Source organism: Oryx dammah, unplaced genomic scaffold (genome assembly GCF_014754425.2).
Source record: "Oryx dammah isolate SB20612 unplaced genomic scaffold, SCBI_Odam_1.1 HiC_scaffold_18, whole genome shotgun sequence".
NCBI classification, from domain to species: Eukaryota; Metazoa; Chordata; class Mammalia; order Artiodactyla; family Bovidae; genus Oryx; species Oryx dammah.
This window is the reverse complement of record NW_024070202.1, coordinates 47,543,906-47,559,756: the sequence shown is the minus strand read 5'-3', so window position 1 is coordinate 47,559,756 and position 15,851 is coordinate 47,543,906. Positions and strand designations below refer to the sequence as shown.

The 15,851-nt window shown below is 45.2% G+C and overlaps 1 protein-coding gene across 2 annotated transcripts in view; it reads right to left on the bottom strand.

Moving 5' to 3' along the window:
• Positions 1-15,851, bottom strand: part of CDHR3 (cadherin related family member 3) — a 73,670-nt gene that overhangs the window by 10,194 nt on the left and 47,625 nt on the right. Inside the window, exons 8-14 of one of the 2 annotated variants that reach the window (XM_040260813.1) lie at positions 15,414-15,603; positions 9,556-9,727; positions 8,200-8,302; positions 6,976-7,074; positions 5,310-5,536; positions 2,494-2,665; positions 705-955 (exon numbers count right to left, since the gene is read on the bottom strand). In XM_040260813.1, the coding sequence (XP_040116747.1) occupies positions 705-955; positions 2,494-2,665; positions 5,310-5,536; positions 6,976-7,074; positions 8,200-8,302; positions 9,556-9,727; positions 15,414-15,603 (1,214 nt within the window). The remainder of the gene's footprint in view (positions 1-704; positions 956-2,493; positions 2,666-5,309; positions 5,537-6,975; positions 7,075-8,199; positions 8,303-9,555; positions 9,728-15,413; positions 15,604-15,851) is intronic. The other variant, XM_040260814.1, reaches the window with a different exon arrangement.

The window sequence follows — 15,851 nt, the reverse complement described above, 5'->3', positions numbered from 1 at the left end:
TGATGATCATGGTCAGGGAGGTATAACTTTAATGTTCTGGGGTGGGCTGAAGAATTTGCTCTTCTAACAAATTTTCAGGTGATGGTGATGTTGCTAGTCTGGGGACTCCACTCAGAACCACTGACCTATACTAGTAATATAAGCTCCATGAGAGCAGAGATCATTTTTTACTTATTTACCAAAGTGCTTGGTGTATTATAGGTATTAAATTCGTATCTGCAGATTGAATGAATGGAATTTTTTTGGAGTGGAGGTGGGGAGTAGAGTACAGTTTGGCAAATAATGACTCTTCGAAAGAAGTAGAGAAGAGCATCTGGCAGCTTAGCTGCTCTCATGGACAATGATTCACAGTGGCTCTTAGGAGCAAGCAGAGGGGCTTGTGAAGGCAGCATGTCCATGGATATTGGCTCCTTTGTCACAAGGACTCTGGATGGTCAATACCTGATCTCTCACAAGTCTGCATAAATGCACATCCTTCTTTACCAGATTAGGAAAAGTTAATGGTGCTATAAGCCCAAGGTCTCATCCAGATCTTTTTCTACCACCCAGTGATTAATCCTATCCAATCCCTGGTTGGTGGTGCTGTCAGTATCCTAACACTTCAGCTCTTTTCAGTCCATCCCATATTTCTCCTAGGTCAGAGGGCCCCACCAATATCAATTACAGGGGATGTATCTGAGAAGTCCAGCTCCCAGAGCCCTTACCTTGGGAGTTGTGGTGATAATCGTGGTTGGGTGAGGAATGACACTAATACTCAGTGTCACGGTCCCGGTTTCAACAAGAGCCCCAGCTCTCTTCCTGCTGGACAGTAAGTTGTCATCGGTTATGTAGACCAGCAGTTTGTAGTTCCAGATCTTATCAAGCCTACTAGCATAGTCAAAGCGAGTCGCCAGGATCAGGCTTGTAACATTGGACCCAGCGTTGGGAGAGAAAGTGAAATGATTGTTGATATTGCCTAAATGAGATTTGATGCAAGGATTTTGGGAAAAAGGAAGAAAAGAGCATGAGAAATAAAGGTTTAAAAGAAAACACCATCCAGTCTTTTTCCTTAAACATCCACACCGCAGATGTAGATTGTTTCTGATGTACCAGGGTGGGGTCAATGATAGACTATGATCCTTATCTACCCCAGAGATTTCATGAGTGAAATCTGGTTGTGTTGCTCACAACCAGTGTGGCTGCAGTGAAAACAAGAGCAGAAAAGGGCACCGGCACGTGTGTCTCAGGAGAACGGCCACCATCCTGCTGGGCGTCAGGCGGAAACCGAACAGTCCTGGTGCGGTCAATGACACCTTCAGCATTAGTTTAGTAACCACGTGTAACTCATACTCAGACCAGTGGGCAGCAAGAAGGAAGGGGGGCCACGGTCTCTAGCCATAGGCCAAAGTCACTCCACGCCTTTCATGGAACGTGGCTGGTCACACCAGTGACAGATGACCCTGGAGTCCCCTAAAGGAAGGTACCGCCTGCTCAGGCAGGGACTGCAGTCCCCATATCTGCCTCCCTCCACCCTCCCGTGGTGGGGGCCGCAGGCTCACAGTTTCAGGAGCCCAGAGCAGAGAGGCTGCCCCTCCCAAGCAGCCCTTGCTCATTCCTCCGATAGCTCCAGACTCGTTACCGACTGAAAACCAGTAAATGGAACAAGGGATGATGCAATTGTTACTCCCTTAGCAGCAAAGTGCCCCGTTGTAAAGACCTGGAGGGTTCTCAGTATGGATTATTTCCATCTCTGGCAGTCACAGTTGCTGTCTCCAGGCAGGCTCTGCCCCTGGTGACACAGCCTGCTCGAGAGGCTTCCTGCTGCCTGAGTTCCTGCTTTGCCAGGGCTCAGTGGGTGGCCAAGCTGGATTTCTACTCTCTCACGTGAAATTGCTCTGCTTGTTTGGGTTTAAATCTCTGGCCCCAGCACTTCATTAGATGAGTTATTTTGGTCTCATTTCCATTGAGGGGTGCTCTTTTTTCTCTCTCCCACAATGGTATATTTTTAAAGAGAGAAAATGAATGGAGCAGAAGAGAATTCCTGAGGACACGTTTCAAAATGCATTTAATCTATTTCATCTATTATTATCCAGAGAGAGGTTTGGGATCCCCTGCCCCCACTATAAGCTTGCAGCAAAAGAGCTGGGGGAGGAGTTGAACTAAAATATTTTTTTAACTACACTAATCTGATTCATGAATCATGAGACAGGCTGAGAATGGGAGGGCGGGAGTCACCATCAAAGGGATTCACCCTTCCTTGGGCCTTTGGGCAGCTAAGCATGGGAGTCTGGGAAGAATTAGGTGAGAAGGGGAAGCCAAGGCAGGAAAGAGGGGTTCCAGAACCATTAGACCCCTCATCCTTGCTTTCCTCATTCAAGACAGCCCACCCCTCACTCGGTGCCAGATCAGTATGTGAACTCTGCCTCCCCACCTCTTCTACCTAAACAGCTGCTGCAGCCTCCAACACCAGGAGCCCACAGCAAGGATCCAGGAACACTGACATCAATATCATACCTGCACCAATGGAATAACGAAAAGACCTAGGGCTGGAATCAAGGTCAGTACATGTGAGCTTGAAGTTGTGAATATTTGTGCCAACTTTCAGATCCACTGGGATGGCCAGGAAATATGAGTTTGGGGTACAAATTGGTTTTTCATCATTTTCTTCAATGATGTTCACAGTAACCTAGAGCAGCAAGAAAGTGGCCTTGTGAAGTAGTTATCATTTAGTCCTTACTGTGTGCCAGGCACTGGGCTGTGTGCTTTTTGTGAATTAGTGAGGTTTAACCTCACCTAAGATCATGGAATCCGGTCCCATCACTTCATAGGAAATAGATGGGGAAACAGTGGAAACACTGTCAGACTTTATTTTTGGGGGCTCCAAAATCACTGCAGATGGTGACTGCAGCCATGAAATTAAAAGACGCTTACTCCTTGGAAGAAAAGTTATGACCAACCTAGATAGCATATTCAAAAGCAGAGACATTACTTTGCCGACTAAGGTCCGTCTAGTCAAGGCTATGCTTTTTCCTGTGGTCATGTGTGGATGTGAGAGTTGGACTGTGAAGAAGGCTAAGCGCCGAAGAATTGATGCTTTTGAACTGTGGTGTTGGAGAAGACTCTTGAGAGTCCCTTGGACTGCAAGGAGATCCAACCAGTCCATTCTGAAGGAGATCAGCCCTGGGTGTTCTTTGGAAGGAATGATGCTAAAGCTGAAACTCCAGTACTTTGGCCACCTCATGCGAAGAGTTGACTCATTGGAAAAGACTCTGATGCTGGGAGGGATTGGGGGCAGGAGGAGAAGGGGCCGACAGAGGATGAGATGGCTGGATGGCATCACTGACTCGATGGACGTGAGTCTGAGTGACCTCTGGGAGTTGGTGATGGACAGGAAGGCCTGGTGTGCTGCGAATCATGGGGTTGCAAAGAGTTGGACACAACTGAGCGACTGAACTGAACTGAACTGACCTGAACCTCACCCAAGATAGATAATATGATTATTCCCACTTTATAGATGGGGCAACTGAGGCTTAGGGAGATTAGGTAATTGACCTAAGGCTATTCATTCAGTTGGTGAGTGGTGGAACTGGGATTTGAACTAAGGTACCCTACTCCAAGTCCTATGTTATTACCTTTATCATGTGTGTGTATGTGTACATGCATGTATGCATAATATACATAATAATGTATTTCCACACCCCTCACACACATGCATCTAGACACATGCACTCATCCCCAGATGATGCTGAGTTGTTTTTTCAGTAACAATGATGGATCTGTGGTGACCCTCCTATGCTTCTTTGCTTGCTGCCTCTCTGAGTTGGAAGTGCTACCTTTAACCTTGGAAGATAGAGCAATGGCTCTCAACACTGGTTCCACTTGTCTGGCCCACTCCAGACCAAGTGAATTAGACTCTCTGGAAGTTGGTGCCCAGGCCTGTTTTTTACGTTCCCCAGCTGATTCTAACACACAGTCAGGGTTGAGAACCACTGGGATAGAAGGAGGCGACCCGGCTTAGCCAGGCTCTCATCTGTAACCCAGGCTATCAGCACCACACTGAGCTGGTGGTGCTGGCAGGCCACAAGCAGGGGCCAGCCTGTTCTCTTTCATCACCATCTTTTATGCCTGGTGAATTGGAATATGGACTGGGATGCCTGCCAGCACAGAACATTGAATGTCAGCCCTGAAAGGGACTTATGTGATCATCACCCTTTTAAAAAGCTTATGAATTTTTGAGTCGTATCCATTCTACCTTTGAAATTTGGGGATTTCAGTTATTCCTGAGCCTGGGAATAAATTGAAATGTTCTCTCTAGTTAGCTCCCAGAGTGGACTCCATTCATTCCTCTCAAAAACCCAACCTAACAAACACAACAATTACCTTCAACTAAGCACATCTTTTCCTTAGCTAGCAATGCTGAGTCTCACACATCGTTAAAAACATTGTCCCACTAATTCAAAGCAAGTCATCAGAGGAACTGGACTATTCAGGCATTGGGTTATGAGGTGATTCTCCAGGTGAGAGAGAGAAATCAGGGTACAAAGTAAGCATTGCTCAGACCCCCTTGGAAAATTGGGATCAAAGTTGAGAAATGAACTCTGCCTCCTAACTCTGAACCAGTCATTCTTTCTATCACACAGGGATGACTGCTGCTAGCTGAGTTCATTTTGCCTTATGCTTTTTCACTTTATTAACAAGAAAGACCAAGAAATATTTCCCTCTTTGTGGCCCTCATATTATTCTCAAATAGTCCTAAACACTGTTAGCACAGACCCAGGCTTCTCAAAGTATGGCTATGGACTAGCTGCATAGGCGCCACTTGGAAGCATGTCAGAAATATAGGTTCTCAGGCCCTACTCAGACCTCCTGACTCCTGAAATGCATGTAACCAGATTCTCAACATCAGATGTGGCAAAGCAATATAGTCCCATGTCTAGCCAGATAGTTTTTTTTTAAGACCTAGCTCACCTGCTGTGATGTGGGTGGGTTACGAATAGGGGAAAACTTCGAATACTTGGGGGTGATCCACAGCACCAGCCCACCACAAAAGCAAGAGGAGATTTAACAGCAACAGAAGGAAGCATGCCCCCAGGGCAGCCTTCCATCTCAGTGCTTCTCCCAGTACACACAAACGTGGGCTTACAGATGTCAGTCTTTACTTCCTGGCACTCCTGTGTGTGTCTGATTGTGCTGTGTGGGATACCATTAGCCACTTCCTGCAGGGGGTGCCCTTTTAAGATTCTTTATTGCTACAGCCACACCTGGAGGGTGCCAGGGAGACCCAAAGTCAACCACTTGGATGCGTGTGAATGCACCACAGCCCCACTCACAGTGACTGAGCTGCTGTCCTCGCTGTTGGTGGCCTGGATTCGGAGAATATAGACAGGGATTGTTTCATAGTCTGCTTTAGTCACCAGCTGGAGTTCTCCTGTTTGGGGATTAATCCAAAATATATTTGGATACTGCTGGCTGGCCCCCCCAGCAGAGATGGAGTATGTGATGCGGCTCTGGGGGAAGTCTTTATCTGTCGCTTGCACTCGTCCAACCCGGGTTCTAGCTGGAAGAATAAAGTACCTGTGATTACTCCTGAGAATAATATCTGAGATTAGTCCTGCTTTGGGGGTGAGGGGAGGAACCAGGAGCAGACATTCTCAGTGCCATGGGCCGACAGACTTTTAGAGGCCTCTTTGCTGTTCAAACTCTGTGTGTTTTATATCTTCAATTCTATTACATTCAAATTACGTTAATGACACCCACTAGGAAACTGGCCATGTGATCCAAGCAATACTGTGAAGTGTAAAAGACAATTCATGCCTTTATATAGACTCCAAGTATGCCAATTATTATATGATCATAACACTGGAAAGAACATCCTCCCATATACATCTTTTTACAGCAGTGTTGTCTTTTTTATTTTTCAGATTTTTCTCTAATGAGCCTGGGGTGCTCTTATAAGCAAAATAAAAACTAATTTTTAAGGGGTTAGCCACAGGATGATTAGGATATTTTTGATTTTTAAATCCTGTTCCATTTGGCTTATTTTACAAGTCTTGTTGGTGGGGCTGCTGGAATTTTGTCTTGCTTGTTTTGTAGTTCTTCCTCATAAATTATACTCCTCAAGGGCAGAATTTTCTTTTATTCAAATACATAGGCTGGCATTATGTGTTTGACTCAAAACAGGTGATTAACAATTGTATCAGGATCTATAAATTCATAAAAAGCCCATTCCTGTTGCATTTGTTATTCACTGGGTAAGGCATAAGGAACTAAAAGCATTTTCTTGAGACCTGCTGTTTGTGTTTTGTTTAAAATGTAATGTCAGGAAATGGAGCTCATCATAAAGAGAGAGAATGAAATTAAGAGATTATTTTAGAGGCAGAGTTTTGGTTTTGTTTGGTTTTTAGTACAGAAGTAGCCACAATCAAAGGCTGTAATAAACTCTGATTATTGTAGAGTTAACAGTGTTCTCTTCAAACTGGGAGAGACAGGGAGAAACTCAGCCTGATTGGAAGGAGCCTGCAGAAATCAAGAAGTCCTAAAGGGTGGGAAAAAGGGGCCTCCAGGGAATCCTGTGATGGAAAGAGAGAGCATCTTTATTTTGTTTGTAAATGAGAGAAATCTAGAAATGGGAAGCCTTCTATTTTTAAATCTCAATTCTGAGTGAGCTGGATAAAAATCACAATGGAGACCAAGGGAAAACTTGGGCTGCAAAAAGAGAGGATTAGCAGAATCAGGCACCCAGACAAAGAGGCAATCAGGGGGTTCAGAGAAATGCAGTTTAGTCAACAGTTTTTTAAATCTAGATTTCACTTGAAGGGCTCCTCCACAGTGAGGACAATTTAAAAAGAAGTAAGAGATGCAGTAAACAGGAATCAGCGGTGATTTGCTGTGCATAATACCACCAGGGCCTCTGGCAGGGAGCCTCCCGCCGCCCAAGTGCCTCCATATGAATGGGTCCCTCAAGGGCCCTGCAGTCCTGTCTTGTAGGTTACTTACGTGGGCTCAGTTCTGACACGGCAAATACATAGGATGGACTATCAAAGACAAGAGGAAACTCATTTTCTGGGCTTGTTAAGATATAAATGTAGATGTTATCTATAAGTGGAAATAGGAGAAACATTAAATCACAATACAGGCATCTCTCGATCTGTTGCCCTTTATTGTAATTTGCAGATAACTGCATTTTTTTTGCAAATTGAAGACTGTGGCAACCCTGTGTCAAGCAAGTTGAAAAATATGGCACTATTTTTCCAACAGCATTTGCTCACTTTTGTGTCTCTGTGTCACATTTTGGTGTTTCTTGCAGTATTTCAAACTTCTTCGTCATTATTATATTGTTATGGTAATCTGCGATCAATTAACTTTGATGTTACCATTGCAAAAAGATTATGACTCACTAAAGGTTCAGGTGATGGTTAGCATTTTTAAACAATAAAGTGTTTTTAATTAAAGTATGTTCATTACTTAAAATTTTTTATTATCGTTCTTTTGGCTGTGCCATGCAGCTTATGGGATCTTAGTTCCCCGACTAGGGGTCAAACTCATGCCCCCTGCGTTGGAGGTGCAGAGTCTTAACCATCTAACCCCCAGGGAAACCCCTGTACATTATTTTTTCAGAAGTAAAGCTATTGCACACTTAACAAACTACAGCATAGTGTAAATATAACTTTTATATGCACTGGGAAACCAAAAAAATTCACATGACCTGCTCTATCACTTTGTGCCAAGTCAAGAGTTTGAACAGGAACTTGACAATTATAAGGAGACACAGATACGGGGCTTTAAGTAAGGAAGTAATATGATGACATTTGTGTTTCCTGAAAATCACTGTCAGAAATGTGATGGGTGCGTTGGAAGTGGGCAAGACTAAAGGTGGGGAGAAAGACTCTTAAAAGACTCTTAGCACTGTAATTCGGCTACAGAAGAGGAGGTTCTGCCTTAGAGCAGTACTAGTAGGATGGGGATGGGGTACAGTGGAGGGGGAGGCACCAGGTCTTTGAGATTTTAGTAGGTGACACAGAAGAAAGGATCTGGAGACTGATTAACTGTTCTTGGTGAAGGACAAGAGGAGACTGGTCTGATTTTCAAGTGTTGGGGGTGTTGGAAGTCTCCTTTTGAATACCAATACATCCCCAGCCCAGGACTAAGCATGGTCTAGCACAGTTTAGTCACTTCAATTTAAGGAAGATGCTTTATGAAATAAATCAAAATGATACTTACTTTTATAGTAAGGAGCAGCAACATCCTGTACCTGAATTATCATGGTATATTTATTGCCGGCTGCTAGATTACTTGGATTTTCATAATCTAGATCACCAATCAACTAGATTAAAACAGAGAGATCGGATTACACAGAATAAACAATCCTTTTAACTGAACTGACATTTTCATATACTGTTGGTGTACATGTAAATTGCAAAACCTTTCTGAAAAGCATTTTGGCCATAGAAGGAGCTTTAAAAAGTTATGTCCATGCCCTTACTCACTACTAGAGGACTTATTTGATGGAATTTAACAAGAGACAGAATCTATGTTTAAACATGTTCATCAAGCACTATTGTCCAGCATAGGCTCAAGACTTCAAGTAAGTTGAAGAGAAACATGATACAGAATCCTACATGCAGGGCTATTTCCATCATTTAGAATATTTATGGATATATGTATAGACTATACATAAAATTTGTGCACAGGGAAGCAGACAAGAAGGAAACATATCAACATGTTAATAGTGCTTATTACTGAATAGTAATGCTTTCCTGTGTTTCCTGGTATAGTAAACATGTATTAATTTCTTAAACAGAAAAATATAGAAGTTATTTTTAGTTGATGTGATGAATAAAATTGGTATAACTCTTGAGGATGGGAAGTGAAGAAGGGGGTAGATGAGATGATGGCTGGTGGGCTGCTTGTTCTTCCTGAGGCTTTATCTCTGATGCAAAGACCACCTCCCCCATCAAGACCACTCCCTTTAAGACCTCCACCTCCCCTGCCCTTCTATCTTTCTCCTTCATTGTCCCCACAACCGTCCGATGGGAACCTTGTTGTGAAAGATCTCACACAGCTCACTGAGACCCGCCTTTCATGCCATGTTCTTCCATTTCGGTATTGGCCCCTGTAGAGATACTCCTCTTTTTCTTATCCTCCTTTGGGTCTCCCATGGTCCTACAGTGTGGAATTTAACAAGACACGCTCATGACCCCAGGCCCTGCTCTCTCTCAACTCACACCACTATGGCCAGGAAAGAGCCCTGAAACAAACAAAAGTGCTTGAGCCCAGAGGGAACAGAGGTGACTGTGGAGGCAGCTAACCGGACTCACAGGCTGCCAACTGCGAGCCATGCAAGAGAGAATCCAATCCCTAGCACCCCAGGCATGACCATGCATAACGAACAATTTCTGGAACTTGGGTAAAATAAAGACCAAATGGGGAAAACAGAGTCACTATCAGTTTGTCAGTTACAGTCAGTCGGAGAGGAAGTTACTTCGGAAATTTCTCTCTGTGGGGCAGCAGGAGGACTATGCATGTTAGACGAACCTCCCCAGTGCCGTTTCGATGATGCAATGCCCATTAACTGACCACGATTTTCCCAGAGCCAGCTGGATCCTGTAGAAACCTGCTGCCTCTCCCCACTCCAGATGGCATGGTGAAGTTGAATCGGTTGTTTGGTGCTTCGCTGTCATCATCAAAGCAGAACTTGTTCAGGTCCAGAAGCGACGTCCCCCTGGCTGCTCTCTCAGGCACCATAATGCTGGCAAAAAGACACGATTCAATATTTTCCTCAACAAATGGTGACTGAGTGTTCCTTCTAACATAGGCCTTAGGCTAGACAGCCTAACTTTCATTTCAACTGAAAGCAAGTCTGTAGTTAAGGCACTGCCCACCCAGCTGGCGTCCCCGCTCTGTCCTTGCCTCCTTTCAGAAGATTCTTAGCCCAGCAGCCAGAGGGAGCCTGTGAAAAGTGTTGTCAGATCATCCCACTTCTCTGCTCCTAAATCCCAGAAGGCTCCGTATTTCCCTCCAAGTCCTAACTCCGATCTATAGCATCTTTCATGATGCGTGCGCGCCACTCACCCCTACCCCTTACCTGTCTGAGCTCATCTACTAACTCTTATTGTTCATTGCCCTCCTGCCCTGGCCTCCCTATGCTCCTGGACACTCCCTGGGCCCTGGCCTCAGGGCCACTGCAGTTACTGTGCAACGCTCCTCCCATAAATGTGCACACTGCTTGCTCTTTCTCTTTCTTTAGTCTTGAATCAATGGCACCTTCTCAGGAGGCTCCCTGGCTACCCCATCTAGAATGTCAACACCCTTGTCCATTGCTCCCTCTCCCCTTCCCTGCTTTACGTTTAATGCTTGGCACTTCTCTTTTTTCAATACACTTATATAGTTTACTTACTTATCCTGTCTATTACCTGTCCCGTTCCCCTGACCCCTGGCTCCAAGAATGTAAGCTCCACAAGGGTGAAGATCTTTATCTGCTTTGTTCTTGGCATGCTCAGGAAATACTTGTTGAATGAATGAATGGTAGCTTATGGGACTAGTACAGGAGTGAAGAAAAATATAAGAGAAATATAAATTATGTCCCTGCATGCAGGAATTGATAATCTGATTGGGAGAGATCCCTGTACCCCTACACCCCTCCGCTCCCATGCTTAGAAGATTACAAGTTCCTCTACTTGTGTTCTCATGACTTCAAAGGCATGGAAGGTCCTCCAGACACCTTAGCATCATTTATTCAATAGAGGCTTATTAAGGGTGGAATTCTGGGTCCCAATCTCAGTTCACTCCTGGAGTGAGGCAAATATTAATAACACGCAAATGAGTAAAGCTGCTGCCAAACTCAGAGGCATCTGGTCAAGCCCAGCTTGGAGTGGAAGACTCCAAGGAAGTGTGGTTGACACCTCCAGGCTTCAGTTCATTGAGTGTCTTCATGTGTCTCCAGGTTTCAGTTTTTCCATCTGGAAAATAGACTTGTCAGTTAGCTTCTGCTACAAAACAAACCAGCCCAAAACCTAGGGGCTTAAAACAATGGGCACTTATTCTTTCTTACAACACTATTGGTTATCCATTTGCTTTTGCTTCTAGTCCTGCTTGGCTGGTCTGCCCAGTCACTGATGGCTTGCTGGGGGCTGATGCTCCCGGAAAGCCTCACTCACACCTCTGGTGGGAAGGTGGGTGGTCTCTCCTTTGTATTGTCTCTCATACTCCAGGAGGCTAGGCTGGGCTCTTCTCATGGAGATCTTAGGAAGTACTACTTCCAAAAGTTGCAAGAGAGGGCAGATCCCAATGCGTAACACTTTTCAAGCCCCTGCGTGCCATGTTTGTGAATGTTCTGATGGCCAAAGCAATTCACCTGGTTAAGTCCAGATTTAAGGAGTAGAAGGAGATACCCATCTTTCAGCGGGAGGAAAGGCAAAATCACACTGCAAAACAGCCTGTGTATAGGCAGAGAGGAATTTGTATGAGTGCTGTTTTTTTTTTCCTTTTCTTTCTTTCTTCCTTTTCTTTTTTCTGTACCTACCACAATCATGTTTTGCCTTGGGAAGAATTTCTTATAAAAATATATTATGGCTGTCATGAGAATGTGCCTGGAAGACTTTCAGCTGAGGGAAGATAATGGACTGCAGATCCCAGCTGCCGGGCTCTAAAACCCATTGCTGGATTTGCAGTGAGGTCATGTGCCAATGACAGGGCAGGACAGAGATACTAAGGCAGACTCATTCCTGTCCTGTGACAGCTGACTTTGGCTCCTGGACTCCCCATTGCCCTAGCCAAGTTCATGGACTGCATAGCTGACTAGAACATTCTCACCCACGCATCCTCCCTTGTTCCTTTACTTAGGTCAGGCTTGCATCACAATCTGATGGCTCTTGCAGCCTAGCCTAGCTCTGTCCCCATCTTCTCCCATAGGCATTTCCACTAATAAAACCCTTGCGCTTTTAATCCTGTCTTGGCATCTTGTTCTCGGAGCATCAACATGAGTTAAATTCTCTGATACTCTGTACTATCACTTCTCTCGGCAACCAAATTATGCTGCTTTCTACCTTCCACATTAGCTCTTCATGGCAGCTAAAATGGGCTTGGCAAACATGGAGCCAAGTCTGACGGCGAGGATGGTCTTGGGCTGCTGAAGATAACTGGGTTTACTTCCAGGAAAGTGGTCTTTATTGCAGGTGTAACTACATTTCCATGATGCCACCACAGGCAAAGATCGCCTCTGTGTCTCATCTGGACAGGAGTCCCAGCATCTCTGCTCCTATCTTGATTGCATGATGTCTGGATGCTTAGAACAGATACTGTCTGTTAAATACCAACTCTATGCATCCTCAGTTCAGTTCAGTTCAGTCGCTTATTCGTGTCCGACTCTTTATGACCCCATGAATCGCACCACGCCAGGCCTCCCTGTCCATCACCAACTCCCAGAGGTCACTCAGACTCACACCCATCGAGTCCATGATGCCATCCAGCCATCTCATCCTCAGTCGTCCCCTTCTCCTCCTGCCCCCAATCCCTCCCAGCATCAGAGTCTTTTCCAATGAGTCACCTCTTCACAGGAGGTGGCCAAAGTACTGGAGTTTCAGCTTTAGCATCATTCCCTCCAAGGAAATCCCAGGGCTGATCTCCTTCAGAATGGACTGGTTGGATCTCCTTGCAGTCCAAGGGACTCTCAAGAGTCTTCTCCAACACCACAGTTCAAAGGCATCAATTCTTCGGCGCTCAGCCTTCTTCGCAGTCCAACTCTCGCATCCATACATGACCACAGGAAAAACCATAGCCTTGACTAGACGGACCTTAGTCAGCAAAGTAATGTCTCTGTTTTTGAACATGCTCTGTATTTCATCTCCTCATCACCAAGAGGTTTGTATTCTTGTCCCCATTTTACAGATTAAGAATGACTGGTTCAGAGTGTTTCAAGACCTATCCCAGAAAGCTGATATATCTAGGCAGTATCCTCTATTGTTAGTGTAAAGAGGCACAGTACATTTTACTTTAGGTTCCATCAGTGACTCTCCAGGCCCTAAAGGGTTCAGAAATATGAGCTCTGAGTACAAGTCTGCAGAAGCCAGGAGGCTGCAATCATGCAAAGACTCTAGGGTCCTGAAGCCAGACATTTCACGCCCTCCAAAAAAGGCCTTCACTTTCAGTTGCTTAGGGCCACCTGGCATGTTCTTTTCATTCTCTCCTGCCACTTGGTATTTTCCCCCTAAACGCATGACTTGGAACACCACTCCCCCTCATTCATCACTCCCTGCCTCAAAGGCAGGCTGCCCTCACTCCCAGTCATCTGACCACGGTTCCTTCCCCATGCAGAGGTGACAGGCCCAGCCGCCTTATGAGTCGTCGACCTCCTCCGCCTACGGCTCACAAACAGCTTGCCAGGCGCTTTCAGCCAAGCGCCTGACAATTTACAACCAGAGCGGGGCTGTCACGGAGCCTTTGATGCCTCCATCGGGGCCATGGGCTCATTCATCACCAGCCTGGGAAAGCCGCAGGGGCTGTTTCTATCTCCGGGCTGCCCGGACCCACGGGGGTGGCGGGAAACACAGCACAAAGCCACCTGCCTCTTTGGATCCCTGGGCAGCTTGGGGCCCTCCCACCCACTTCTACCTGAGTTCCCAAACCCCACTGCAGGGTCCACGCCAAGATCCCTGAAGAAGGAATGCACATCCAGAGGCGAGGCTGTCAGAGCCTGTGGCAACACCGGTTCTGTCCTTTGGTTCAGTTTTGATCTGATGGTGTTTTTCCGCTCTGGTGTGGTGGGAATGGAGAAGACACCAAGCATGGGAGGATGGTGGGCGATGCGGTCCAGGGTTTCCCAGCCCCCGGAGTGTGCAAATGAGGCTAGGGTTTGGGAGTAAAAACTTCCTCTTCCAAGACGGCAGAAGAAGGAGCCCTTTTGTTGCCCTTTCTCATGCTCTGGCTTTCGAGGAGAGACTGCAGGTTACACCTGCTGGAAAAGCCCAGAGCCCTCCTAGAACCTTGTTTGGAGTTATCTTTAGTAAAAAACACAGTTAGCTCAGTTCCTGGCTGGTATTGACCTTCAAGGCTCATTTGAAGAGAAGATTATCAAGACAGTCTAGGATATTCAAAATGTGATTTTACCAGCTAATATGGAATGCAGTCTGCAAACTGCCATCTCACACATCAAGGGCTCTGTACTGCAGGAAGCCACAGGATACACTTATCAGAAGTGCATTGAGGGGAGAAAATTGACCAGGAAGATTGGAGATAGCACAGCCTCTCCAGTCATTCATACCCAGAGTTCTTACTCTTCAACCGTCTTCCCCCACCTCTCAGGGCAGGAGAACAAAGGAGAAAGCAGGAGGGTCTAGAAGAGCAGGACATGAGGAAGAGAATTTCCCAAGATGCACTGGAGCTACACAGTAGCCTTAGCATAGATTTAGATTCACAAAGAAAGTGAGAGTGTAAAGTTTATGGATCATCTCTACTGCATTCCGGACCAGACTTCTCTTAACAGAGGTGGGTTTGATTTATGTAGAAAATGGAAGTCCAGTCCTAACTATTCAAGACAACTGTTCCCACCCATCAAACAGATTCTGCTGTTGGGGTTGGGATAGGAACTTGTCAGATTTTCAAGGCTATTATTGATTTGATAGGAGCCTCAGCAAGAAGCAGATGGCAAATTAGGATAATTCTGGGAGGTTTAGTAAAGGAACTATTACAGTGTGTACACAGGGTACATGAAAACCTCTTGGAGTTTGCCCAAGTTCATGTCCATTGAGTCGGTGATGCTATCTAACCATCTCATTCTCTGCTGCCCAGAAAGATGGTACTGTTTTCCAAAAGACATGTTAACTTAAAATCACAGGGGACTTTATTTAAAAATAATGGTGAGTAGATTGTGAGACAAAAATCAGGTCAAAATATCCAAAAGAACTTGTATCTGTCTTTCCCCTCTTCTCTGCTGCCTTTTGTTTACAGGCAATTAAGTTGTGTAAAGTGAATTAGATGCTTTGTTTTAAGTAAACACTTGGTTTGATTTATTCATATTACTGATGGCATGCTTCTCTGGGAGCTCCTAGTTACTGGTCCTAAGTCTGAATTATCTATTATAACTGCTAACCCACAGTACGGTCTTGCCGTGAGTCGAATAAATAAAGAAAAGTCACAGTCCAGAGAGGGTCTGACAAGTCCTGTGGACCTGTCACCAATAAAAATGAACGTGTTGTAGAGGAGAGCAAAATAAAAATATTTTTTTAACAGAGTAAGGAAATGAAGAAGGGAGATACAAATAGGAAAGAAAATGGAAGAGAGAGGAGAAAAAATGAGGAAGGAAAGTTTCTCACTGAAAGAGACAGTTCAAATCCACTTATTTTATTGAGCATGTCTCCAGTGCCCACAATCCTTCAGTCCCCACCAGACTATAGCAGAGAAGCCAAGGGCCCCTAAAAGGGGTGACGTGAGGCAAATACCTGAAGGTGAACTTGGTGCATGTCGAGGGGTTGTCATTAATATCTTCCACAGTGAAGGTTATCTGCTTGCGATTCTCTTGACCCCCGGAGGGTCTATCCTTCACCAGAACCTCCAGAGATATGACGGGATTTTGTCTTAATTCACCTGCATCTCTGTCTATCCTGCGTGCCACTTGGATGGCCCCAGTCACTGAGAAAGCAAAGGTCAGAACATGGCTCTCTGGAGAGAAACGAAGAGTCAGAGACAGATGAAGACTTGGAGTAAACTGGAAAAGAACGTTTTGATGTGAGGACTGGCTTACAAAGAGAATATCCTCTATACACATACAAAAGAAAAAAACAAAAACAAAACCCTCATGTAAGTTCCTGTCTTGGACATTGATTGGTCTGGGTTCTCTGTTCAGGAGGTTTCAGGGTTAAATAAAATGCCTTATTAAA